This window comes from Mesitornis unicolor, unplaced genomic scaffold (genome assembly GCF_000695765.1).
Source record: "Mesitornis unicolor isolate BGI_N332 unplaced genomic scaffold, ASM69576v1 scaffold14212, whole genome shotgun sequence".
Lineage (NCBI taxonomy): Eukaryota > Metazoa > Chordata > Aves > Mesitornithiformes > Mesitornithidae > Mesitornis > Mesitornis unicolor.
The window spans coordinates 82,946-110,218 of NW_010168640.1; the positions used below are offsets into that span (position 1 = coordinate 82,946).

General features: G+C 40.1%; 1 protein-coding gene across 1 annotated transcript in view; it reads right to left on the reverse strand.

Moving 5' to 3' along the window:
- Positions 1-27,273, reverse strand: part of APP (amyloid beta (A4) precursor protein) — a 53,152-nt gene that overhangs the window by 23,857 nt on the left and 2,022 nt on the right. Inside the window, exons 2-4 of the mRNA XM_010179094.1 lie at positions 23,994-24,122; positions 21,823-21,922; positions 5,388-5,609 (exon numbers count right to left, since the gene is read on the reverse strand). Coding sequence (XP_010177396.1) covers positions 5,388-5,609; positions 21,823-21,922; positions 23,994-24,122 — 451 coding nt within the window. The remainder of the gene's footprint in view (positions 1-5,387; positions 5,610-21,822; positions 21,923-23,993; positions 24,123-27,273) is intronic.

The following is a 27,273-nucleotide window of genomic DNA, read 5'->3' on the forward strand; positions in this document are numbered from 1 at the left end:
GGAACTGAAGGGAAGAAACAACCAAGGCCCAACATTACCCAAATTGCTCCTGCAGAAGCCTCCTCTGTCTCCCTGCCCCCCTGCCTCCTCCATACAAGATTAAGGGGTTTTATTTCCCTCTTGCTCAGCACTCTGCAACCCTGCATGCCCATAGCTATGGAGAACTGCAAGAGCAGGTTGTGGGGAGCAATAAAAATGAGAGTAGGTGAAGGGAAAAAAGGATGGAGGAAGTTTCTGTTGGGCACTGGCATGGATCTGACCTCAGGGTTATGCAGGATTTGTGGAGTTAGGTGAAAGAAGTAATAATAAATAATTCTTCTTGTGCGTAATTTTAGAAGCACATTACAGGGGTGAAGGCAAACATCACTGGCACATTTCATGACTGACACAAAAGTGAAATGACCTGCTCAAGGTCACAAACCAGTTGCAGGGCAAAAACTGGAGGCAAAAGCTCAGTTCCAGGGGTCTCATTAAGCAGACTGTGATTCCAGGCACCTGAGTGCAGCGTGCCCCAGGCAGCACAATACAAAGAAAGGCTGGTTTCTGGAGAGCCCTGAGCTGCCACCTTTTGAATTTCGCTTGTATTTTAAAACCTGCTTGCTCTTGCCCTGCTATTGATGTATGCACAAACAGCAGTTAACTCTGAAAATGTTGTCTGTGGGCTTTCTCACAGTCTGCCCCACTGGACTACACCACCTCACAACAGCTGGTAAAGAGGGAAGAAGTTTAAACCTGTTACAGTATCTGTCAATAACCAAAACTCTAAGATGTACTGTGTATTAATAAAAAACTCCATTCCTGTTGATGCTCCAGAACATCTATCCTGAACACATTTCCATGTGCACAGAAATACACAGAATTAAGACTGAAAATTTATTTTCCAAACAGAATTACAAAATTAAATTGGTATATACTTGCTTACGCTGACTACGCAGGCTTCGTACAGGCTACGCATCCTAACTCATATCTAATGCTAATACATCTCAGAAGAGCAAGAGAGAATGTGGTTGCTTCTCTTTTCAAAAACAGAAGAAAGGTGATTCAAAAAGATCAAAAGCTTGTACAATCCAGCAGGCAAGGAAAGCTATGAAGAACAGCGCTGAAGGGACTAACTGGCCCAGTCATAAGGATAACGCAGTACATTCACAAAAATCTCACTTTAGATAACTACTTTGCAACTAAGGCTAACTGTAACCGCATGGTAAGATACAAAGGGTAAACCGTTAAGCCCAGTTAGTCATTGGCAAAATGCCCAGGGACCTGGGCCGTGTCAGAGCTTCGCAGGCGCTGGACTTTTGCCTCACCTCCAAAGGTGCATTTTTTAGTGTTAAAATACAATTTCCTGACAGTTTGGTGGTGCCTTCTGCAGTGTCCTTAGAGGGTATTTTTTGTTAATCCAATTTGTATCGCAATACGCTAGACATATGGTCAGCCATGCAAGATGTGTAGTGCATTGCCTGGTGCTTTGGATTCATTTCTGTGGACATTTACTGGGAAACCATCTCAGGGAAAAAAACAAGGAAGAAAATACTTTCAGAACCTATTGAGCTATGCTAGATTTTCACGGTCTTTTTATTTTTAGGCTACTTTTCACTCATTCATCAGAAAAAGGCATTTTAGTAAAATAAATTGTTTGTATAAAACTTATCCTTTTATGTAAACATGCAGTTTAGATTGGCAAAATTTCAAATGCAGTTATGAAACCTTGAGATTATATGGCAACGTACCAATTCATTATTAATATCTCTGGGTAAAACCTGGGATTAGATCCTGGCCGTGGAATAAAACAGGCATGGGAACTAATGACAAATGTAAGGTATTTTTTGTAGTTTTTAACTTCACTGCTTGTATGCAGAATACTGGATACTTTGAAATGAAGACTCAAGGGCTGCATTTCCTTCCACTTTCTCCACCATCACATGTTGGTTTAAGCATTCCCTGAACGGTTTGTTAAGAACAAGCCCCACTGCTGTGACTGCCGGACTGGTGGGATTCAAGTCCTAACCCACTCAGCTTCAGGATCTGTTCAGTTGCCTCTCAGATGCCAATGGTCCCATTAGAAATTTGTTTTGACAGTAATGCAGTTTGCAATGAGGTAAATGGTTTACCTGGTGTGCCTGCTCAGAACAGAAAAGAAAAAAAATCTCTTACTTAATACAGTGCAACAGCTCTTTGCAGTGAGGAAGTCGAAACTCTCATTCTACCTAGAAACCCACTTTCAGATGCTGAGCTGTTAAGCACTCTGGATTTGTGTTCAGCAGAGTTTTAAAAAAGTTCACTTCAGCCTTCAGACCAGACCACAACAGTATCGACAACTGAACCTGTAACCTGCCTGCTTCCTGTAACTCCTCTGGCAGTCTCTATTAAATGCTGGACTGACCGCTTAGCGGATTTCCCAGATAGCAGGCCGCTCACATGGAAAATGCCATGATTTTACTGACAGCGGTGAGTACGCTCAGCCCTCACCCAAGTAAATGGGAGCTGAGCTGCTCAGTTCTCTGACCTTTCTGGCATGCTCAGCATCTCCCAGCAGCAAGATGGTGACTGTCACGAAAACTGCAATAGTTAGTCACTCCACAGGATTTAAGGTTTCTCTAGCACATGATGTTTGAACTTACACCTTTTTTGAACAATGGTTATTTGTTAAGAAGCAACAATGACTTGCTCAGTGCTGCATAAAATACAGTTCCCCTTGCATAAGGGGAACTTACTCTGTGAAAAACAGACTATGCAAAAAGACCTTCAGTGAAGACTGAGAGGAAAAAAAGAGGAGAAAACTGCGTCAGTTGTTATTACTTCCAAAGCATATTATAACAAGACATGTTATTATAACGTCTTATAATTATAAGCATATTATAACATTATAAGTATATTATAACAAGACATGTTATTATAAAATAACATGTTTTTGGAAGCTATTCAGATGAAGCCTGGGATTTGACCATGGCCACAGATGAAAACAGGCATGAGAAGTGAGGACACATGGCACACTTAGTCCTGGGGTTCTGCAACAAAGTGGGAAACAAATACAAAAGAAAAGGATGAGGCTGTGAAATTCCCTTTTGGTACTATGGGCAAAGGTATAAAGCAGGTATCTAAAGAGAGAAAGAAAGTATTGTAGGCATGCTCACATTAACAACATTGTGGTATGGGCAGATGACAGAAAAGTATGATGGGGAAACAGTAACGACTCAAAGAGGTTTAAAGCATCAAATAATTTTTATTTCTAACTGCGCAGAATTAAACGCTAATAAGGGTTGGCCTAACAGAATTGTTTTCCCCAGTAACTTCCTGATAAATACATTCCTGACATCAAAAAAGCCCCTAAACCATAACAATTAAAGGCATGAAAGCTAAAAGATGTTCCCACAGTAAACTCTAAGAAGTGCTGTAACAAACCAGCACTAAAATACACATAGAGTAGAGCATTAAAATACACAGGACTAGATTCATAATTAAACAGTATGTTATACAAAGCAGGAGAGTTTTTGTTTCTTATTTGCTGTCACACATTTTAAAAGGAGAACCATATTCAACATATTTGTGTATAGGAATTCAGCATCACTTTGAAGTATGTACCTTTCATTACTAAATTCTGGGCTTAGCCAGGTTTCTGACGGAAAAAAAGGCTTGTGTGATTAAACTGTGGGTATGTCTGGGTGCACCTGTCTACCTAATAACTTCTGACCCTGGTGACCGAAATCAGTACATTTCGAAAGCTGGGAGGACAGACTTCAAAAGTAATTAATTCCTCTCCCTGAAGTTTTATGAAAGCAGACAGTGGGGAGAGAAATTGATGCCCCGGATGGCTCAGCTATGGGAAACACTGCAGTAAGAGCTGTACTGGAAAATTCCTGCAGGACAGACACCACCAGCCAGACTGTGGCCTGCTCCTGGCAGGCAGCCTTGACACGGGTGCTATAGTGAGCTGCAGCAGATTCCCCAAGAAATTGAACTTTGGTCAGCTGCTCGTACTTCTCGCCAGCACCTGACGCAATCCAGGCAGCTGCTCAGCGTGTCCCTTGGCTGCAAGTGCTCTCCAGACGTGTCTGGAGTCCTTGTCACCATCTCCTGACTTCTGGTTCTTGCTGCTGGCCAGTCTGTCAAGTTTGCTTCAGATCTCTCTGCTCTTTTTCTTGGCCCTGTAGTGCTGACTCGCAGCCTGATTTTAGTTGTGCTCTTAACCAGCCTTCTCCTCTTCCTCTCAAATCTGGTACACTTCTGCCTCACTAGTTCGTTGACCTTCACTCAGATCCTAGCCATGTCTTTTCTTTCACTTGATCTCAGGCTTACCTGCCTCCTTGGGACAACCCATTCTGATCACAAAAATGGTTCTGACTCCACTGATTTCACCTGGCACCAACACTAGACCTGGCAAATCCATGCCCATGGCCTGTGTTTCGCCTCCTAAGCACCCAGCTGCCCACAGTCACTCACACATCACATTGGAGTGAGACTAACTGCATAAGGCGAGTCTCAAAACTCATTCTGAGAGCAGGTATAGCCTAAGACAGTGGTTTCAAAAGTCTTCTGGAGGATGTTAAAGTCTGTGCAGTTCAGCTACAAATCACAGGTCCATGAAACACAAATTCACAAAAAAAAAGGCCTTCTGTAGCTCCAGCCTCTGTGAAAAGTGCTGCTTTGCACTAACAAATTTTCAATACTGTGATTAACTTAGCACTGAATTGAACTGATAAAAGAAAACAAACACAATAGGAGGAACTTGAATGACATGATCGAAGTCCCTCAGGTTTCTGATTAATTGGCTCTGGCACCTAAGTAAACTACCAATTCCAGATTATACATAAATTATTAAAGTATTATGCAGTCACGTCAATAAATTAGTCCATGAGCAACATAAAATACTGCTCAGGGAAAAGGTTTTCACTAGCCAGTTGCATTGCTGAGTATGCAGGAACATTTCTGCAGTATGTTTCAGAAAACCAGTGTGGGAGGAAATAAAACCATCTCTCGTGTTAGGATTGTGCTGGATCTGTAATCATGTTCATGCCAGCAAATAAAAAGCTCTTCCTGAATTAAAACCCTCATTTCATCATGGCACAAATCTAACAACTTATCTATTTCCCTTAACTCACTGTCATGTATTTTATTCATGTATTTTATAAGATTGTCACTCATAATTTGTTGGAATTTATTTGATGTGTTCTTAAAGGAAAGTAAGCTCAACACTGAAATTCATAGTGTGTCTAAATTCCAAACTTTAGTCAGCATTTTCTGTTACATGAGAGACACACAGCCAACAGGGCAGACCAGTTCTAAATCTCTATCCTGCTTACATCAGAAAGACATCAATTTTCAGGGACACCATGAAGAGAGATCACAAAGCCCAGCTCAGAATATGCTGTGGTTTCTCCTCTTGTACATACCTTCATTTTCAGTATTGGCTGGAACAGAATCAACGCCAAAGGGATGCCATGGCTGAAGGTCATCTAGGCTGAACTCTCCATCCACTGGAAGAAGTTCGACTGTGGTTTTAGTCTCTGTCAATGAAGGCATGAGAGCATCATTTCCATAGCTGATTCTGGGTTCGCTGATCATATTGGCCAAGACGTCATCAGAATAGTTTTGCTCTTTCTGAAGTAATTCATCTGCAAGGAAATTTCAACACAGAAACTGTCTGAAGGAGCTGGCATTTCTGAGGACCTATTTCCAATGATATTAAAGTAATAATTTGTTGTTACGAGATTTTGTTTTCTGATGATAAAGAAAAACATAAAGGACTGGAATAGTCCAAACTCTGTGATAAGAACTGTTGCTAAGTAAGGCATTTCTTTTGAAACATCAACCAGAATTGTTCAACATAATTTCCTACCCACATTTCTACCATATAACAGATTACAGGTCTGTGCTTTGTAAGTCTCTGGACTCTTCCCCACCACTTTTAAAAGAAGTACAGATCAACTCCCTTCAGTTCAACATGCTGCCATAAGTCAACATGCAAGAGGCCCACAGGAAATAATGTCTTTTTTATTTCCCTTTCCTCTTAAATGCTCACTATCAAAGCTTATTGTGGCTCTTAAATCCTACATCACCACAACAGTTACTGTATTAAATTGGGCTTACTATAATACACTGAGTCTGAACAAACGTTTGTTCTTTTAATATATATAACTTTGCCAAAATACTGAAGTAATTCTTTGCTAAAAATCTTAAGCAGTAATAGGCATCTGTAAGCAAATTATTTTACAAGCAACAAGGACCTAAAGCTGTGCAATATTATCTAGGTTGGTTTTTTCTTTGGACTTAAGCAAGGTAAGAACAATGAAAGCACTTTTCAGCTCTGTCAGGTGTATAGGTCAGACTCTCCAAGACAGTGTTGAAAGTAAGCTTGGAGGTTGTGGGTGCTTCGTGATTCCAGCTCAACACACAAAAGTTCTCTTCATCTTGCCCTTCACTGTAATTTTTTTCTTTTGTAGGAGCAACACACTACTTGCAAGCACTTTGAGGGAACATGGTGCACAAGAGCAATAACTAACTGCTTATAACGCATCAGTGTCGTTAGTACACAGGCATTACAGAGGTAAATAGTTCAGAAACAAAAACTGTAAAGGTTATGCAAGTGCTTGCACACATGAGCACACACATGACAGCTGATGATACAAAAGCTTTTATTTAAATTGTCTTCTCTTTTCACTTCGTCAAGGACCCCCCTCACTGTCACTGCTTCACACCCACATATGAAACCTGTAGCAATTCAGGGACAGGAATCACTGCTTTTGAATGTTATTTCCCTCCCAACCTTACACTGCACTGCATCACAACAGAAATACACTGTACCCATGCAGCTGCCCTCAGTGAGGATCTCCAGCAAGTCACGAGTGTTAGAGCTGACACTGCTTCAGTGCCTTTATCAGCACTGACATAGTAGGGCTCTGCTCTGCAATATGCCCCTTAAAAACAACCTCTTGGTGAGACAGTCAACGCAATTCTCTGCCACCCCATTACTACATCAAATTCAGAACACCAAGACATGAATTTTCCTGTTTAAATAGCAATTGCTTTAGTAGACAGTAAGCCTAATGTGTACACAAACTTTAATTCTGTGATTTAATTTATTCATTGGAATGACTTACTAAGACAGTATAGAAAGCCTATGTAACACTGACTTGTTTTTCCCTTCATGTTCACTTTATTGAAAACAATATTATTTAATAAGATACATAATAAATATTCAGCATGGAAAGCAAGTCCGATTTTTGTCTCCCCACTGCACTTACACAAATTCTTGATCAAATCAAAGCGTCTGCCTGTGTTAGAGGACAGACAGGTGAAGCACCTCGCCATTCAGAGCAGACACTATCACATGACAGATGTTGGTTTTCATTAGCTAGGGATGAAGAGACTTTACAAAAAAGGAGCTGAATGTCAGTGGCCTAAGCGAGATGTCTGGTGCCCAAGTGCCTTGCAGGGAGCCACAGGTCGTAACAGTTAAGTAGGTACCAAGTCATCATGGATCACAGGAAAATGAGTGTTACAGTAGCACCGAGCATCCCAGTGCCTGCAAGCCTTTCAGATGCAGGAACAGGAAGGGTTTTGGGGTGCAAATCCCCTCATTCCAGATGTCCTCTCTGTCCCCAGAGGATCGCATGGGGCAGCTGTGTAGAACTGCAGTCCATGCAGCAGTGGTAGGGAGCAGCGTTGGGGTGCCGTGCCCCAATCGCCCCTTTTCTCTGGGTGGTGCCAACTCTCCACAACTCCTGCCCATTCCCTGTCACTGATGCACTCTGTGTTACCTGCAGACAGCTCCTGACCTTGGAAAGGTACAGACGGTGTACAGAGGGTTAAGGAGCAGAGGGAGAAGGACCTGGCCGTCTCAGCAGCAGAGCAGCACTGAGGCTGGCATGGCACTTGGGGGGGAGGCCACGGCACAGGCATGACTGGGCTGATGGCAAGAGGCACCCAACTGCTATCACAATACCGCGATTATATCCAAATCCCTAGAGGCTGGGAGAGATGGGTACACAAAGTCTCTCTCTCAACAATACCCAAGTAGGAGCACGCCGTCGCTGGCGCTTGCAGGCCCCATTGTTTCCCACTCAGCTGCGGCACACAGCACTGACATTAACTGACTCGCACAATAGCTCAATGAGGCAGACAGATATCACAACCAGCAGATTATGATCACATCCATTTTACAAGCAGGGAAACAATGGCCAAAATGAATCAAGCCCATCTGACATGATGAATCAGACACTGAGCGATAGTGAGAAATTGGAAGTGCCTGGCTTAGAAACAGTGCTGGAGTCCATCAGGCTGAGGCAGATGTGTCTGCATTGAGTAAATGATTTGCAAACAATTGTTTCAATCTCTGAACTGCTAAAAAAGTTTGCCCTAGGATTTCCAGTTATCGACACTAGCTAGCAAAGCCCAAGATCAATTTCTCAGTGTTGATTTTGTTCCGAGTATTGATGGCCAGTTGAATCATCAGTTACGCTAATGCAGAGCCATACAGCCTTGCTGTTATCCATCGATACAGTATTCCCTCTCTTCTTCACGGCTGCCAACTCAATTCCCCCACCCTGCAAAAGACAATTCCCTAAATAAGCAAGGAGTACAGACACAGCTGGAGGCTGGGATGTGCACTCAAGACCGTTTCAGGGGTTTTCTTTTTGTGGTGAATATTTTCATTATTAGGTGCTAAAACAGAGTTTCTAGGCTGCTCTTCAAAATTTCATCGCCCGTCAAACCAACAGGACAAAAACTCCATGACAATTTTCCTAGAATAAACTTTTTGTTGCTTGACTCATTATCTCCGTTGTAGTGTTCTGCCAAGTCCTGCCATCAAGAAGAATAAGGAGGATGTCGAAACGTTTTGTCCCTCTGAGCGCATGTGCTCAAAAGCAACCATGAAAAACCCACACTCAGTTGGGACCTCAAATCTCCCAGCAGCTCTGGATTTGGTGTGAGGATACACAATTGCTGCTTCTCCTTCAGGCACCCAAACTCTTTCTTTCTCAGGATGAGAGACAGGCTCACTTCTGGTACTTCACTAAAACGCTTCTCAGACTTATCATCATCTCTAAGGAAGTTTCACTCATCCTTGGGCTCACTGCAGGCATTTCCCCATGGGTCACTACTACTCAGCAACAGCATCTAGAAAAATTGAAGTGAAATGTGTTTGGGGAACTAGATAAAAGGGTAACATCACTACAACTTCCTTTCAAGACTATTCTCTTATTCCACAAAGACACATATGGAGCCAAAAGCAAAGAAAAAGGAGAGAAAAAGAAATATAATTTATTATAAAGTCTACTGGTGGATGCTGGATTGTTAGAAGCCATTCATCCACAGTGGCCCTAGACCGCACTTCTACTTGTGAGGCTTTGCAAAGAGCACTGCACTGGCAAAGACATCGTGACAAATCCCAACAGAGGCGATGGAGTCTTAGAGTGACAAAAACCATGCTATTAGAAACTTTACCTACTTTTTCTTGGCATATAACACTGTTTCCAGTTTTGGACTCTGGGGCATATTTATCCCAGCCCGTAACTGGCACAGCTATAATGACAGAAATTTCAAGTGGAGCAGCTCCACTGGCTGCTCTGGAACGCCAGCAATCCATTAGTTGTCTTTCAAACCATTATTTTTATTTAGTTCACTATTTAAAATTTCAAAAAGTAATTATAATATTTGTTGTATTTTCTTTTCAAGGAGCCTATCTACAGATGAAAAGCTCTGCTATCACTATCACGTGCAAGACTTTTGAATCCACTTGAAAAGCAGCTTTAAAATTGGCAATTGTTATTTTGAAAGTTCTGTAAAGACATTTAAGCTCTTAAACCAGATTAGAAACAAAGTGCCCCCAAAATACTTCTTATAAATACTAATTAAGACACCATCAAATGACATGCCACACTTTTGACCCAACACCAAACTTCCTTTTTAAAATGACATCTTCATGACAGAATACATGTTGATTCAACAAGCACAGGTTTGGGAACCAGTTAAAATAAACTGGTACAAATGCAGAGTCCTATTGCCTCATATTCATCAACTTATCAGTCACCATCCAGTCTGAACTGGACATGTGCTTTTTCCTAGTGTTATGGGTGTGTTTGAGTACATGCTTTCAAAATTACAAAATTAAGAAGTGTCAGCAACCTCCTTATTCTTCTTAATGGCAGAAATTACAGAGTGCTTGAGTCATAGCAAACCCTTCATTTGCATGTGCACACGCATTACCTTATACCAGTTTGAAGACAGTTCAAATCATGCAAATGCTGCATGCCACAATTAGGATTCACTAAAAGCATTTACACAGTCATTTATTACAGTGCATGTGATAAGAAGTAACATGTTCAGATGCAGCTTTCAGTTGTACGCCTACTTTATGGGCTAATTCAGTATGTCACAGTTCGTGATCTTTAATATGAGCATGTGTCCAAAGGAGTTCCACTGATGTTATGCAGATAGGTTTTAGCTAAATTTGAATGCCTGCATCTTGTCAGCTGCATGAACCAGAACTCCCCCCCAAACTGGTAAATATGAAATCAAGACTTCCTTAAAGGCTTCGCTTTGGTGAATACTTTAAAACAACCCAAAGTATTTACCCATACATCTGCATTTATATTAGAGCTCTGACATAAACTGACAGCATACTTGTAACCCACAGTTACAAGTAGCACTTACAAGTAGCTAGTAGCACTTCCACAAACTTGATGCAAATGAGCAGAAGTATTTCACCTTCAGAAAGCACACGTATTTCCCCACAAGTCATTTCTATGGAGACGTGTTGTAAATAAGGGTTTATGTAGGGAACTCCCAAATACAAAGTCTCAGTAGCACAAGTAAGTGTTTCAGAGAGGTACCGCTTATGGTTCAGAGGGCTTCCTGTACCTGTGATGAATGCCAATTCTACAGAGTCAGAAAGGTACCTAAGTTACTTGTATTATCTTCTGTGGGTTTCATACATGTAACTTATTGCACCAACTAGGAGTTCCTCCTCTGAGATGAAAGGAAGAGGATATACTAGAAAATGTCACGGGTATTTCCTCCAGCCTCTCCCAAAGTCAGAGGAAATGTCAAGCATGTGCTTAAATTTAATCACACTGAAGTCTGTGCCTAACCACAAAGAGTTAAGCTCCACCGAATTTCTAGCCCATTATTATTCTAAGGTGTTTTGCTGTATCAAGGATTATAAGATCATAACGTTACATCCTACTAGATGTCATAATTATAACATTATCAAGCCACAAAACACAATTATGTGGTTTTCAGTGTTGAACTAATTCATTTGTATAGTACAAGTCAAATATAATTTACAAAGCAATTCTGATGAGAACTTTATTAAAAGTGACTTGCCTACTGGAAGGTGTAAGAGTGGCTTTGTTGCCTGCATGCTCTGAAGATGATGATAAAAGAGTGACATGCTAGGTCATTACTGTGAAATACTGGTAACAAGCCCAACCTGCAATGCTCAGATCCGTACTGACAGAGAAACACGACCACCCCATCAGATTTAAGCTGCATCTCTTCTCTGGGTTAGCTTGCAGAATTACACCACAGGTCTTATCTGGAAACTTTTACAGTGCAACATGTGTCTCTCTCAAGGTTAAATAGACTGAAAGAGCAGGAACCATGGAAAACAGAACTTCACAGTTCTTACTTTCTGCCCTTTAGAGACATCACCACTAGGGCAAGAGCAATCAGCAGCAGAAGTTTTTCAGATTTCTGAAATTACTTATTTCTACGAAAATCTTATTCAATAAAATGAAAGAACTCAAGTTCTCAGAAAACTTAAGGTGTTATGAAACAGCTGACCTAAGGAACTTTTCCTAGAAGTCCGTAACAAGAATAAGTGTCCTGTAGCCTTAGGACACTTAAGATACTCTGTTATCTAAGAACCAAACTTCAGAAGGAATACACCTCTGAACTTAAGAATAGTTGCAATACTTAGAACCATACTGAAAAAATAGGCTTCTAATATATTTTTTAAAAATGCCAACTTTATCACTTTCATTTCTTTCCCATTTCTTGCTGCTTCTGCTCTTTCAGCGTATGTAGATTTCAATGTTTCCAAAATTACATCATAAAAACAACCCAAGTGAGTCTCCTCCTGTAAGCAAGTACATGTAATAACATTTCAGCTAGATTTGCCTGGCAGACTATTTTAATTTAATTATATAAAAACCCAAATATGTTTAACCTATATACAAAGCAATTGTCCTCCTGCAGGTAGATCATGTTATGACAAGTTTTCTGGTAGTGAACAGTGTTCAAAGCATGAGAAAATTTGGAAGATGCAATTCAGGAAAACATTTATTACCACGTAATGATTAATCTCAATATGACCTAGGTGTCTTTTTTGTTAGGGATGGACTTCAATGCAAATTCAGTTTTGTACACGGCTATGCAATTGCAAAGAGCTTTGAGCAAAGGTTCATGAGAATTTCCACACCACTTGATCAAGAAAGAACCAGAATCATCCTCTCTCATTTTTACAGCCTGCTATGAAACTCAAGGTCTTGAATTTTTGCCTGATTTTCTAAGAAGGCTGCTATGACAGTCTTTACCTTCAGTGAAAGAGTAATTGCTACAATTAGCTACCTGACAGCTACATAAATTAGTTATTAACTAAAATTAAATATCAATATATGCCTTAGATGTGTGCAAATTTATTTTTTTTAATATTTAACAGCCAGTTAACTGATTAATGACTGCACTTCTCCTTCAGTTCAAAGCAGAGTCTGAAAGGAAGTTTGTGGGATAAACTAAGTCCAAAACCAGAAGCTTCTGTGATCTCAGAAAAAGAGTTATGAAACAGAAACTAAAGATCCTACACGCTTTCCTTTCACACCTTAGAGACTTCCTGTCCATTTCTGTAGTCTCCTTCCCATACCACATAAGGCACTGTGACAAATTCCCCAGGTTTAAATTTAACTCTATATTTAATTCCAAATTAACCTATCAAGAAGTGCTTCAAAATAGGCTGAAGAGTCTAAATTAAAAGAAATCAACAGCCCCCCCAACTGACACTGACACTTCTGCCAGACGGATTAGCATTCATTATTCCCCCTCAGTCCTGCGTGAAGTAGAAAGAGCCAAGTACATTTCCATCATAAATGAGTAGGTTATGAGGCTTGTAAGAGAAACTGCCCTGCAAAAAAGCATTCATATGAAAAACTGCTATGGAATTTTATTGTCTTATTTTTGGAAAATAATTTACTTTATTTATTTATACATTATTTATCAGTCTTATATACTGATAAAAATGATCAGATTTATTTGCTCACCTTGTAATACACAGTAAAACTCAGAACTGCAGTAGAACCTAAAACTCTACCAATTTCTAACACCTGCAAAAAGTCAGTTACCCATCATTTTCTATAAACACTTCTAAAGGTCAGAGTACAGATCCCACAACAATTTCTGATGTGTACTGAACTTGAAGGCAGCTTGGGAATCACTAAATAATCCATAACAAGAAATAAATATGAACAGTAATTTGTTGGATCTGATTCCCTTGGTCAAAAGACAGTATTTTTTATTTGACTCACTTGTACTAGTTTAAGTGAGAATTCATCAAAACTGAGTTGTGCAGCCTGTGCTCCAGATAAAACACATTATGCCTATATATTAACTGCAGTTCTAGCACTTGGTAAGCCCAATGTATTCTGCATTCTCCAAGTATTCTGAAGAGATGCATTTATTAAATTTAACAAATATATCCATTAAGTAGGTTATGACCTATTCTGATGACTTTTATGCTGTCTGTCATATGCATGATCTAATATCAGGAAGCAGAAAAGCGAAAGGACTGGAACCCCGCCTAGGTAGCACTATTCAGGAAAACACATTTTTCAATTAAATTGGGCATATGAGAATCACACAGCAGGAGAAAGCAGTACTGATGAAAGATCGCTTCATTTGTAATCCCACAAGCACGAGAACTGACTGTCAGGAGATTACTGAAACACTTCCATCAATCCAGTCATTCTGCAAAAATTACATATCCTCAGTAATTCCTTTATCTTTTTAACCCAATAGTAAGAGTTTGCCTAGCAAGAATACATCAGATCCTCTTGGACATAACAGGCACCTGTGAATATGCACATCTGAAAAGAAAGTTATGCTTGAGTAAAGCGAAACTTAGCATGTTGTTGGCATCAGAGGCATATTTAGCCCTCCTCCTTAGGATACCTGCCCAAAGTGATGCATTTCAGACTTCAGTGTTTGAATTCCCCTGGATGACACTGTCAGAGTGCTCTGCCAACGACGACTGACACGCTACCTCTGTAATACACAATATATAAAGCTATAATACATAGCTTGTGCAGACAATCTGTAACTGGTTCTCACTGGACACTTGCGATTTGCTGGCACGTAAGAATGAAGATGATTAGTTTGCAACTTTCACAATCTAATACTCCCTATCAGGAATCTGATATCAGAGTGAATTACAACTGTGTTTCCAAACGAAGCAATTGCAGAAAGAAAATCCATCAGTGGACAGCAAGTATGAAGCAGAAGCTGTTGTTGGAGTGTCTGTGGTCCCAGAATTTTGGGCTGCTTCAGTACTCATGGACACTGGCATCATCAACTTGATTTAAGATGACAGGAAGATGACATATTTATGAATTAAATTACACGTACATTCAGTGTATAAAGAAAAAAATGCTATTTAAAGAGAAGTGTCTATTTAAAAAATACTTCAGGCTAGAGTAACAGAAGGATACAGAATAGAGACTTCCAGAAGGATCTACCAATGCAGAAGAGAGTGCTCTAGCCATCAGCTCCTGAAGAAAATGACGGCAACACCTTTAAACCTCTCCTGCTAAAGAATGAATTATTTAGAATGAAAGCTTTAAATACCCACTGAAATAGCAGATGCCCAGAAAATGAAAAAAATACTTTGTTTATAATCTACGAGTCTATAATTATTATCAGAAGTTCCTGGCTTTCAGTTCTAACACTTGGTTCACAAGACCAGATTTCCTTAAAGGTGCAAGTGAAACAGAACAGTGTTTTTCAAACAACAGTAAGAATATTCTCTTAATAAACTTTGTGAGACCTTTTTATTCTGACCAAATTTCGGAAAAGCAGGTGGAAAACAAGATGTCCCTTTATCTTTCCCTGACGGAAAAGTCACCCCAATCCAAAGTCATGTGAATCCATTTATCCTTTTCACGATACTTGTAAGATCTGGAGGAAGCTGGCTCTTTCACTGACTAAAGTCACGCGCACAAGATTTATGAAATTAAAAAAAAGGCTTGTGCACACAAAAATCAGGATTCATATATTTTCTGAAGAACGTTAGTGCCCATGACAAGACACAATGGACCATTTAGCCACAAAAGATGGGGAAGATATAGTAGGCTACTAATGAAAGCATTTGAGAACATCAATGTCAGTGAAGTGCATTTATATCTATTTTAATCATATACTACTCTCTGCCTAGTTTTCTATGACAGTTAAATAATTTGGACAGAAAATAAGAGATCCTTAGAAGAGGAAAATGCAGGATCTATTTTCAGGGTTTTTTTCCCTTCTGTCCTAAGCTGCAGGAAAGGACATATTTTACTAGCAGACCAACCTGAGCCTCCAACCTGGAGAAGTATCTGAGGTTCTTCAGCTCTTCCAAGCTCTCCAATGGTACACAGAATTTACAAAGCCTCAGCAACACATAACTTACTGCGAAATTTCTGTATGGTGTAGCTATATCCATTAAATCTGAATGGAAGAACTGCTGCCATGGAAAAATGTGCTGGTTTTAAACAGAGGAGGGTGGAAATTCAGCATGTATGGTTTGGCAAAGATGACATTCCCTTGTATCCAAAGCTGAAGACACTCCCTCTTAAGTACTAGCCAAGTGCCTGGGGCAATTCAGAAATGACAATTCCATTGACCTCCACAATGGCAGAAAGTATAAATTTAACAGGAATTGTCCAGCTTTCTCAGCTACAGATTTTTATAACTACTGCAGCTGCACACTGGATTTGTGGTTGTTTATTTTACCCTGGGTAAAAAGTTCAACTCTATTTAACTCTCTTAAAAAGACAAAAAGAAACACTAACTGGTAAGTATGGATAACCTAAACCAGAGGAACCGTTTTTCTTCAGAAAGAACATCTCTAGTTTCCCAGTCCTCAGCATTCTTCTCTGCACCTCCATCTACTGCTAGAAAATGCCTACATTTAACAACCAAGCGGACCTCTTTAGTGGCTGTTCTCAAGAACAGTGACAGCCCATGCTTACACTAGCAAGTCATGATGTAGAACAACACAGTAAATAGGGAAAAATGAGACATTTGTTACCAAAATGTACTCCTGTGTGAGTTAAAATGCTACTGTAGACAGACCCAGGAGGATTTACACTGGCTGGATTAAGCAGGTTTGTCAACTGGTGCAAAACCCAACTGTCCTGAGGATGCGCACCACTGATGACAATTCCTCATCCTACTCTATGCCAGCTCACTGAACTTGGTCTGTCCCAGGACAGATAAATCCTAGAGAGCTTATTCATTTACTCATGCTTCAACATTCGTGCTTTCCTTCACCAAAAACACAAGGCATTATAACCACTCTGATACATTACATTACTTGCATCAAGCAACTGCTACCAGTACTTTTGCCTCTAGTCTAAGAGGAAGACTAGAACTGTAACCTCCATGAGCAATAAGCAATTTCAAGAACTTTCCTGAATGTTACTGAAATGTGCTGAATTTGAGTCATTAGGTAATTACTGTTCTTGCTATAAATTATACCCATTCCAATACCCTTGGTAACTGTACAACATCCTTTAAACAAACTATTGACATATTTAATATATGTCAGCTTCCCTTTATTATTCTGATACCTCAAAGTGGTCACACAACTTCCTGTAAGTGTGCAGAAATCCTAAGCATTGGTTCATGATTTTAAATACCTTTTTGAAGGCAGAGTTCTTCCCTTCAGCTAAATCTTAAGACAGAAAGTACACACCCCAAGGGTGTGTTTTGGTTTTGCAATACAAATCTCCATACCTCAATGGTTGTCGTTTTGGACTCTCAGTCTGCATCAAGCAGCTAATGCCCTCAAAACTTCTTAGGAAGGATACCACAGGATGAATGGAGAACAGCAACCTAATTCAACTCATGGCAAGAAATGCAGCAAGGCTGTGGATTGACTACAAGTCCAAATTAGCAGCTAGAAACCAGAAAGCAACAATTAGTCTTACAAATGCTGAAAAATCAGAACCAGCTGAGGTAGCACAAACTTTGCCCTCCACAGATGCAGACTGACAGGTACAGGGACCAAATGGATGATGAGGAAGGGTGAAAAGAAAGCAAGTCTTTAGGCATCTTCGGTAGCTTGTCCTATGTTTACAGCTTTTTGTAAAAATACTTAAAAAAAAAATCTTCACAGGAAGTTGTGAAGGGGCAAATCTCTCTTGTTCAAATTTCTTCATGCTAAGCTGAAGCACAGAAATACTTGAAATAGCACATAACCCACAGCACACCGTTTGCATTTGAATGCAAGCATCTGGGGTCTGCTTGTGTTTGTCCTCATCTGTAGCATCCAGAATAAGCCACGGAAGAATGGGATAGACACAGTGGAACAGAATAAAATAACAATAGCTCCATTTTATTTCTCAAGCGACAGATGAAATAATATTCTCTTACTTATTGCTCATAACTGAATGTTTCAGAGCTCAGTTACAATACTGCTGTGGTAGGCAGTCCTCAATACTGTATCAGTGGTGGGCTAGAAAACACGGAGTTGAGGACATCAGTTTGGAAGCAGAGCAGCAAAGACAGAATTAAAAATTCAGCTCAGCGCCTGCCTGTTTGAGTGATGCACAGAGCTCCAATGTAGCTTCTGATCCAGAAGCTGTGCCTGCTGTGCCACTCCCAGCAATAAATTGCCTTTTACGTACATGGATAAGCAGTCTAATCAAATAAGGATTTAAAGCAGGATGTGCTCAGAGGAACTGCTGATTTCTCTTAAAGCCTGCTATTGCTCGCTCTGAGCTTCTGTACATATTAAATACTGTATGAGATTTTTCAGAGGGAAAAGGTGAGTACAAATACCAAGGTAACCAAATAATCTGCTCACCTGCAGTGTGCAAATAAGTATCTCTTCTCAGATTTTTTTGTGCCACTCTCCTCTCCATGGGGCACACTCCTGCCCGTGAGAAACACCACTTAACACCAAAAACTACATCAGCTGCTGAGAATGACCTGGTTTGTAGCACATTTGCATCACTGCCCCTTGAGAAATAATTTGCAGCCAGAATGCCAAATCATCTGCTACACAAATGACCTCCTTATGCTTTCCAAGCTTTGTCGTAACAGCCATGGTCATACAGACCTCTTTCTGCAACACTTGCACTGATCCTTTTTCCCCTGCCCCAGAATGAACAAAAGACAGCCAGCAGTATCCTTCCTTACACACCTGGAATGTGCTGCTACAACATGTGCCTGTCACCCTAATAGGGCATTTACACATTGGTCACATGCTTAGCAAAAAAATCCTCACTTCATGTAAGTGCTGGTTTCTACCCTTCAGAGTTCTGGGGGTCTTCCTACATATCCACCAAGGCATCTTCTGTTTAAGCCAACAGACGTCAACTGGTGATGAACACCTGCAGATAGGGACAACTCTTAAATTTTACCCTAACTTTCTGCCACCATCTCTGCTGGAGTTCTGCAAATAACCAGAAGTTTTAAAAGGCTGCTTTTAGCACAGAATTTTGTATTTTGGATTCCGCACCTTAAAACTATGGCTGTAAAACTGCCTTTCTAGGTAGTAACTTCAAACATATCCTGTATTCTAAAGTAAACTCAAATGTCCAACTGCTGCATTGTGATTCACCTGATCGCCAAGCATTAATAAGAAAATCTTCAGATTGTTGAAGAAAACATTATCTATGCAGCTGCTATACTCCAGGAGTAACTCTAGATTCTATTTCATGTAATTCAAATTCATTGCTTAGCATGAAGACTTCAAAAATAACAGACACAAACCTTCAGGCACAAATATTTTCCAATGACAGAACACCACCTATCTATCACAGATGAACCTTTGGTAGTGGGCTGGCAGGAAGACATAAGGGAAATTTTAATGTATTTCTAGTTTAGTTTCTAAAAAAATAATTAAACTCCAAGACGTGAAATTGAAATTTCTCAACAGCTAATAATGGATAAACTGCAAAATAGGCCATGACATTTCTAGCAAGGAGAAAATCTAGTAAAACCCAGCACCTTCTTAGAAATTAGAGGAATTAAGCCCACAGTACAGATTCACAGGAAACCAGATCTCATTTATTTTGCTGCTCACAGAACTAATTGTTCAATTTTGGGAAAAAACTACTTTTGTCAGAGCTGTGTCTTCCAAAGCAAAGATTATTCATTCCTCAAGGTGAAAACTGTTCATGAAGAGCTCTGCAGTAAAGCGTGGAACTAGAAACTGAAAGTATCACAAACAAAAAAAAATGAACTATATCATTAGCCATCTAACTTGCAACCCAGCCTAAGAGAACAACTATTTTCAACTGTGATTCCTTACATGTAATTTATTATTCAGATGCTGTGTGTGTGAGATGCTCTTACCTAGGTTATTTTTCAACTTTTCCACTGACTCAGACTTTCTAAGTCAATGGTTCTAACAAAAGGTATTTAATGAAACATTTATCTTTTTAATGAGAGCTGCAATCGTTCTTGGGAATGTTATGAAGTCCAATTTTACTAGTATTTCACTGCTCCACAGATTCGGCAGCTGTGATGTATTTCCTTTTCCATGGGTTTAGGAAGAGTACAGAGACTAAGAAATTCAATAATTTCAGAGCAGAATTTGAAACTGACTGACTAGTGTTCAAAGCTAGGATACTGTTTCCTTTAGAAGATGGGAATGACCTCAACAAACTTTCATTAAAACCAATATGTAAAACCAAGTATACAGCCAATGTTATGAACAAGAATGCTGATGTTGAAAGAGAACAGGATTTCTCCCCATTACTGAAAACTATTTCACCTAGCACAGCCCAAACCTGATAGTGCGTTCTTTAATTTTTGCTGCCTCGTAACTCCCAGTATGAGAATGTACTTTTCATTGAACTTTGCAATGCTTTGAACAATTTTTAGTATAAGCAAAACCACAAAAAAATCAAGGTAGGCAAAAAGTACTCAGGAGACTGTGATAGACTTTTTCTTTGAGATATCTTAGCTTCTCTCATCTCATCAGGAAATAATATCTTACTAATTTTAGGCTCTTTTTTCCCCTAAAAATTAGTATTGCATTTGAGATCAGGAGTCAGATTTCTGTAAATCACTTAACAGTTAATATACTTTTGCTCCCATGTCACTTCAAAGCCTCTGAAATTCCCATTCCATTTCAGTATGTAGGAGGGAGAAGAAAATTTAGAAGAATGTCCTCACCAACAAGCATTAACATTACCAAGAATAGAGGAAATTGAAACTTCAAGCAAAAAACCCAGGGGAATGATAGCCGTGCAGAAAGAAAACAAACCGAGCATTTTGAGGACCTAACAGTATTGGCATTTCCTCTGCTACAGAAATGATACGCTTTCAAATGATCAATAAGGTGTTCTTTCCCCGCCCCAAAGGGCTCTCTACAACTACAGGCTGAGACTGCTGATTGTGCCTTATAATTGTGGAGCAGAGAAAAACATGGTGAAGGATAATTACGAATTCAGCTATCTTTTTTTTTCCTTTCAACCCCTTCATGATCTCATCCCCAGCCCTCTCAAGCTACCTTACAAGTAGGAGCACATCTTCTTCCCAACCTGTGCTTTGGGAAAATGAATCCACCACTACTCGGTGCATTTTGCCCGTGTCCTAAATGCATACTAATCCTTACCGCAATGGCACACCTCCTTCTCTTGTGTTTTAAAGAAATCAATAATTTATTTAGTCTGCTGAAGCTGATTATTTGTGAAACTAATCCATTAACTGCCATTTGGCATAATATTACATCTTGCGAAAAAAAGCTGTTCCAAAGACAATGACAGTCCCATCTCTGGCCTTTCATTCAACCATGTATTATTTTTCTTAAAGAAGCACATTAGCAACGTGACGTCCAGAGCTGTGGCTATATCTGAAATTAATATAGACTAAGTGAAGCTGCCTTCCTGCAAGAGCAGCACACAACAGAGTCTGAATGCTGTGACAGAGATCTCTCTGTTGCAGCAATGCCACAACCAAGAGCAAGAACCTGAACGGGAGGAAATACCATTCTCCCTCACAGCTGTCTGCTGTGGAAGGAAGATGCAAACATGGGACTGCTGCTACCTGACTGGTCCACAGCCCAGCCTGTGCACTGGCAAAAATGGGAGGAAGGAGAGGAGATACCCATTTGACCGACTAACCAAGAGCTAAATGCACGACCAGTCAAATACTGCCAAGTTGCACTTAGCAACTTCCAGTTGATATTTACACTTTTCTCAGACACTTCGGTCTGCAACTAATTTTTTAGCTGAAGGTTTGCCAAAATGTCTACATCAGATAATGTAGATACTTACCATGTAAATTAAATACCCAAACCAAGGAAGGACTTGCTAATTCTCATTGTCAATATATTTGTCAATTCTCATTGTCATATATCATGGAGGTTCCAAATGTAAATTAACATATTTCAGGGAAAACATTTACAACAGTATGAAGACGCCACTGCATGGGTGGCACAGCAGTTATCTTCCAAGTATTCATTGTAATTTAATTTATAACTTAAGAACATTGGGATGTTTACTTTCCTGTTTTTCAGCTGGGAAAGTATATCAATAGAAGTAAGAAACTGTATTTTAGCTTTTGGTGGTAATTTTTCACCATGGAAATATTTCCCTTTTTCTGTGTTAACAGTTTGCATACCAACTTCATCCTGGATTTCCTCTGCTACAGCAGGCACGTTGTAGAGGAAGGAGAGAGACTGGTTCATGCGTTCATATATCACACGTAGATGTGTCATAACCTATGGAAAGAAAGGCATTTTAAGGAGGGGAATACTGCTGCTAATTTGACATTATTACAAATTTTATAGGTTATAGAAAGCATAACAGCTTTCACCTGTGCTAGGTATAAGATTCCAGCATGCTCTATGGACTGAAACTGTCAAATCCACTGCAAAATTCACCTCTCTCCTACAGCTCCTACAAAAATAACGTCCCAGATGCTCTTCCATAGCAAAAACCTGAAACCTCATGGGAATGCAGTAATTTAAAGTACGGGTTTACATTTGCTGTGAGGCAGAGCATGTACACAAGCAGCTATTGTGGCAGAAATCCACAGCCTCATTTACCCTTCAATAACATTTACATTTGCCCATTCCCATATGTTTCCACATAACGTGCAAACCAAGTGAGGCACAATGATTACTGCATCGAAATGCTTCAGCTGTTTGGCTGTTTGTTTTTTTCTTTATCCTAATGTTGTAAAAAGAAAAAAAAAGCTCCAATTTTATTGATAAAAACATTTGCAAATATTTTCAGCTGAAAATAAAAATATTTCCACCCAGAAGCATTACTGCATTGTCTGAAGTGATTACAACTCCATTGCCTCAGGTTCCTGCTATGGGTTGAATCATGACATACCACGATATATGCTCCCACAAGGTACTTGCAATGAGCATCACCTCTCTTCAGTAGAAAGGGAAACTGAGTTGCATCTTAGAAGACTGACAGGGCAATTAAGCCTGAAGAGGGGAATGGCTTGCAAAGAGCAGTTTAAATGAGAAAAATGGTATGATTTATTAAAATTGAAATACAATATTTATGCTTTTGTACAAAATACTTTGTTTTCCATTTTCCACTGAAGAAAATTCCACATCAGACCCTTCAGTCTACATTTCCCCAACCTTCGGACCAGTTCAAGAACCAAAGATACTGTAAAAATACTAATTCCTATGATGATACACTAAGCAACACAGTGCACTTCTTGTATCTAAAGGCCAGTTTCCATTCTTAACCTACACTGCCACATAACTGGTAGTCTGCAAAATTTCACTGTTTTTTGTCATTAAGAAATCCAATGTTTTAGACACTAAAAGTTCAAGTTAGATGAAAAAGGACATGCTTTAATGCTTAAGACATGGGAAAGAACCATCACTGCAGAAGACTGCTAGAAGTGTGCATTTCTAACTACAGCAATTTCAAGGCAGCCTGACTTCAAGCTCAAGTCTGGCTGGAATAGATGTTTGAGAAGTCTAATATGCAAATTGTGCCCTTCAGGGAGGTATATGGTTTTGATACGGCTTTTAGCAGTGCCAGGCAGTTCAAAAACTGTGGCTGGAGCAGCGCTTCCCATTACATCCTGCAGAGGGAACAGCAGCCGATTCTGCAGACTACAGCTCCCTTTATTCACTGCTTATCCATTGTGCCTACAATTTTAATTGCTGCTTCGAAAGCCAGCTACATCTTCAGTTTTTTGTTTTTTTGTTGTTGTTTTTTTTGCTTTCTCACCCTCCTTGATTTATGAATGCAACATAAAAGCTCTTCCAAAACATATATGTTGAGGACTGCAGTAACATTCAGCAGTTAAAATGCCATGAACTACAGTGTCTATTTTAAAAGAACATGTTAAACTTGAGTGCATTGCAGTAATCACATTTATAGACAGCACAAGTACCTCTGCAATCACTACAGAAAGGTTGGTTGCAGATGGCTACACCACTTCTGGTTCTGTCACTTCAGCTGAGGGAAGCATAACCATGTGTGGTCACTACATCTATTACTGACATTTTCCCAGAGGTATTATTTACCAAAGCACCAATAAAGGCTCTGCGCATTAATGCTGTGGAGGGTTCCTCAGGAAATGCTCATGACTGACTCACTGTCTGAATAGACAGAAAATCTGCTTTTCACTTCTCAGAAGACAAATTCACCCTACTCCTACATCACTTTGCCTTAATCTTCTGCCAGATTATTTTCATTCCATGTAAAGCTGTCCACAGAAAGGAGTCAGCTATTTTTCTTTTAAATAGCTCGACAGAAACTTCAAAATGGTTATGAACAAACACAACATCATTAACACTCAGTGGAGATTACCTGAGATCTGATTTGAGCAGCTTTCTTTGGGTCTACCATGCGGACATGTTCAAAGTGTTTGAGAGTATGCTGTCTGTCCTTCTGCTCAGCACGCACATACTTCTTCAGCATGTTGAATACATGACGAGGCTACAGGGGAGAAACGGGGAAAAAAATCAGTTTAGTTTAGAGTAACAAGTTTTGGTTTCTTGCACTGGAAGTGTCTCCCAAACCAAAAGCACTTGGCCAGCCGGTGCCTGTAGCTGTCTTCTGAAGGCAGGCCTGACTACTGTAAGGAACATAGAATCATAGAATGGTTTGGGATGGAAGGGACCTTAAAGATCATCCAGTACCAACCCCCCTGCCATGGGCAGGGACACCTCCCACCAGACCAAGTTGCTCAAAGCCCTGTCCAACCTGGCCTTGAACACTTCCAGGGAGGGGGCATCCACAACGTCCCTGGGCAACCTGTGCCAGTGTCTCACCACCCTCACAGTAAAGAATTTCCTTCTAATACCTAGTCTAAATCTACCCTCTTCCAGTATAAAGCCATTTCCCCTCATCCTATCACTACCTGCCCTTGCAAACAGTCCCTCCCCAGCTTTCCTGTAGGACTCCTTCAAAAACTGGAAGGCCACAATAAGGTCCCGCCGGAGCCTTCTCTTGTCCAGGTTGAACAGCCCCAACTCTCTCAGCAAGTTCTTGTAGGGGAGGTGCTCCAGCCCTCTGATCATCTTCCTGGCCCTCCTCTGGACCCACTCCAACAGCTTGATGTCCTTTTTGTGTTGGGGGCCTCAGAGCTGGATGCAGTACTGCAGGTGGGGTCTCACCAGAGCAGAGCAGAGGGGCAGAATCACCTCCCTCGCCCTGCTGCCATGCTTCTTTTGATGCAGCCCAGGATGCAATTGGCATCTACTCACTCAACCCATCTGGCAGGATGCACTGCTGAATAGCAGTTGTAGGTAGTCGATACTATCACATTTCCTGTTCTAACTGCTATGCTATTGCCCCAACAAGACAGCAAGTGCCACCCTAGCATGCTAACTAATGGACACCCAACTTCGATTTCCTTCAGGCTTTGCTTCCACTCTCCACCAGACTCTACTTCTCCTTTTCCTCAACTCCATAATCCATGCTGCCAGTTATGCAACCTTAACCACCACCAGGCAAATCCCTTCCAGAAGCACCCTCAAAACCTGGACTCCATTGGAATAATTTCAAAGATTCTCCATATAAGCTCTACTATACTGAATACTCAACTAGTATCAACATCTGTCAACTACAGTTAAACTTTAGCAACAAAAAAATATTACAACTGTTAAGTTTTATCAACAGTAAACTGAATTCAGATTCAGATCAGAAGGTAACCTGCCCAACAGCTGCACAGAAGACCATGTGGAAGCACTACTCTATCTAAAGCCAAAAAATAATCATCAGACTTGACTGCAAAACATAAAAAAACCAACTTAAAAATATTTAAAATAAAAAAAATAAAGTAAAAACCTGTTTGATTATTCTTGATTCACATTACTTAGCTTGGATGCCAGATTTTGTAAAAATCTTAGCCTATGTATACATTGCAGGTGATCTTAAGTAGTAAAAACTGTTGAATATATACCTTAAGGCACATAAACAAATAGAAACAGAGGAAATGTCTGTAGCTGAAGGGAATATGAAACTATATGCAGGTTGAGGGCAGAGCAGTGAAGACTAAGAAATGCGTATTTTTATATATTTTCCTACTCTGTACAATAACACACTGCCAAAACAGGGACGTGTTCTCTAGCAGTCAGCTAAGACATTCATTTTTAACTTGGTGGTTATGATGAATTCTGGAAATCCACCCCTTCTCCCCAGCTCTGCTTGTACTCTTGTGCTTGTGCATCCTACCTGAAGCTGCTGAGCAGTGAAAAGCATGAAGCTGTGGCAGGAGAGACGAAAGGGAAAGACTGAGCAGAAGTGGTAAACAGCTGGTCAGGCACTGGTAGGGATACAGGGAAGAGGGTGAGGAAGTGACAAAATAAGCATCAGAGGCTCCATGCACAGATTTCCGAAGCAGGAAGAACCGTGGGCGAAGTTGAAGCTTTAAGAAGACTTAGATTCACAGACAAATATAGAGCCTAAACTAATTTAACATTTACACAAGAGATGAATCCTAAGCTACGAGGCTCAAAGATTTAAGAATCTTTTCAGCTTAAGAGAAGCAACAGATTTAAAAATGTCCAAAGACAGTAAAACAAAGGTTATTTGAAGAAGATTTGTCGGACAGAAATAGAGAGATGTGGAGCCGTTCCTTGCCAAAGGATTAAACTTAGTGGCTCCACGACTGAAAACTCATTCATGAGGAAAATAACCCCAAGCCTCAAAAGCCAAGCACCACAGGATCAAACTGCAAGAAACTGTGGACAAATGTTCAAAAGTAAGCAATCCTCACAACATTATGGTAATGACAAAACAAACTGAAATGCCAACTGTAAAGCTTTGTAGGAACAAAGGCTAGAAGACCAGAAAGCTTAATAACAAGAAAATTCTGAAGACAGAAAATGTTGTTACCTTTCCTGACACTTCAGCTTTCCTTGCTCCCAAGACACATAAAGATAGCAGGTTTGGGCAGATTAGAGAGAAAACGATTAATTTCTGTTTCTTCAAGAGATATTCCAATTTAAGTGTCATGTCTAACACTAGAAGGGTGTATTTTTTTGTTTTCTCTCAGTATGTTTGTATTCACTGCAACTCATCAGTAAAACTTTTACATTAAGAGTCACAATGCAGAAAGAATATTAAATGCAAGGTGTTTTCTCAAGCTAAAAAACCCCACTAGAAACTCACAGTATGTAGGCAGACATAACTGCCCACAGTCTCAGTCGCACTGGATCAGGTCAGACCTCCAACCCTCCCCAAAACTTTCCAATGCTACTGCCTCACAGCTTCAGGGCCATGGCTGAAGGGTTCAACTGCCGGAGCTGATGACAGGCAATGACAGCTCTCCACTGTATTTGTCTCTGGCAAATCTGAGTGCAGAAGTTACTATAAAAGAAGACCAAGGTTTATAGCTGAATGTAGCTTTAATAGTTTTTAAAAAATAATAAATTAATTGATAATTTTCTCCTCAATGCCTAGAACTGCAGACCTAGTGCTCACATGGTTTTAACAAATTTCCATATCAGCAAAAGTACCTCTCACCCCCAAGTCCCACCTCCATAATGTATTACACACACATTTTCCTTTAAATGTCGTTATGGAGTGAAATGGTTCTCCTTAAAAATCCCACCCATACAAGCACTTTTTGCAGAGTTACTTT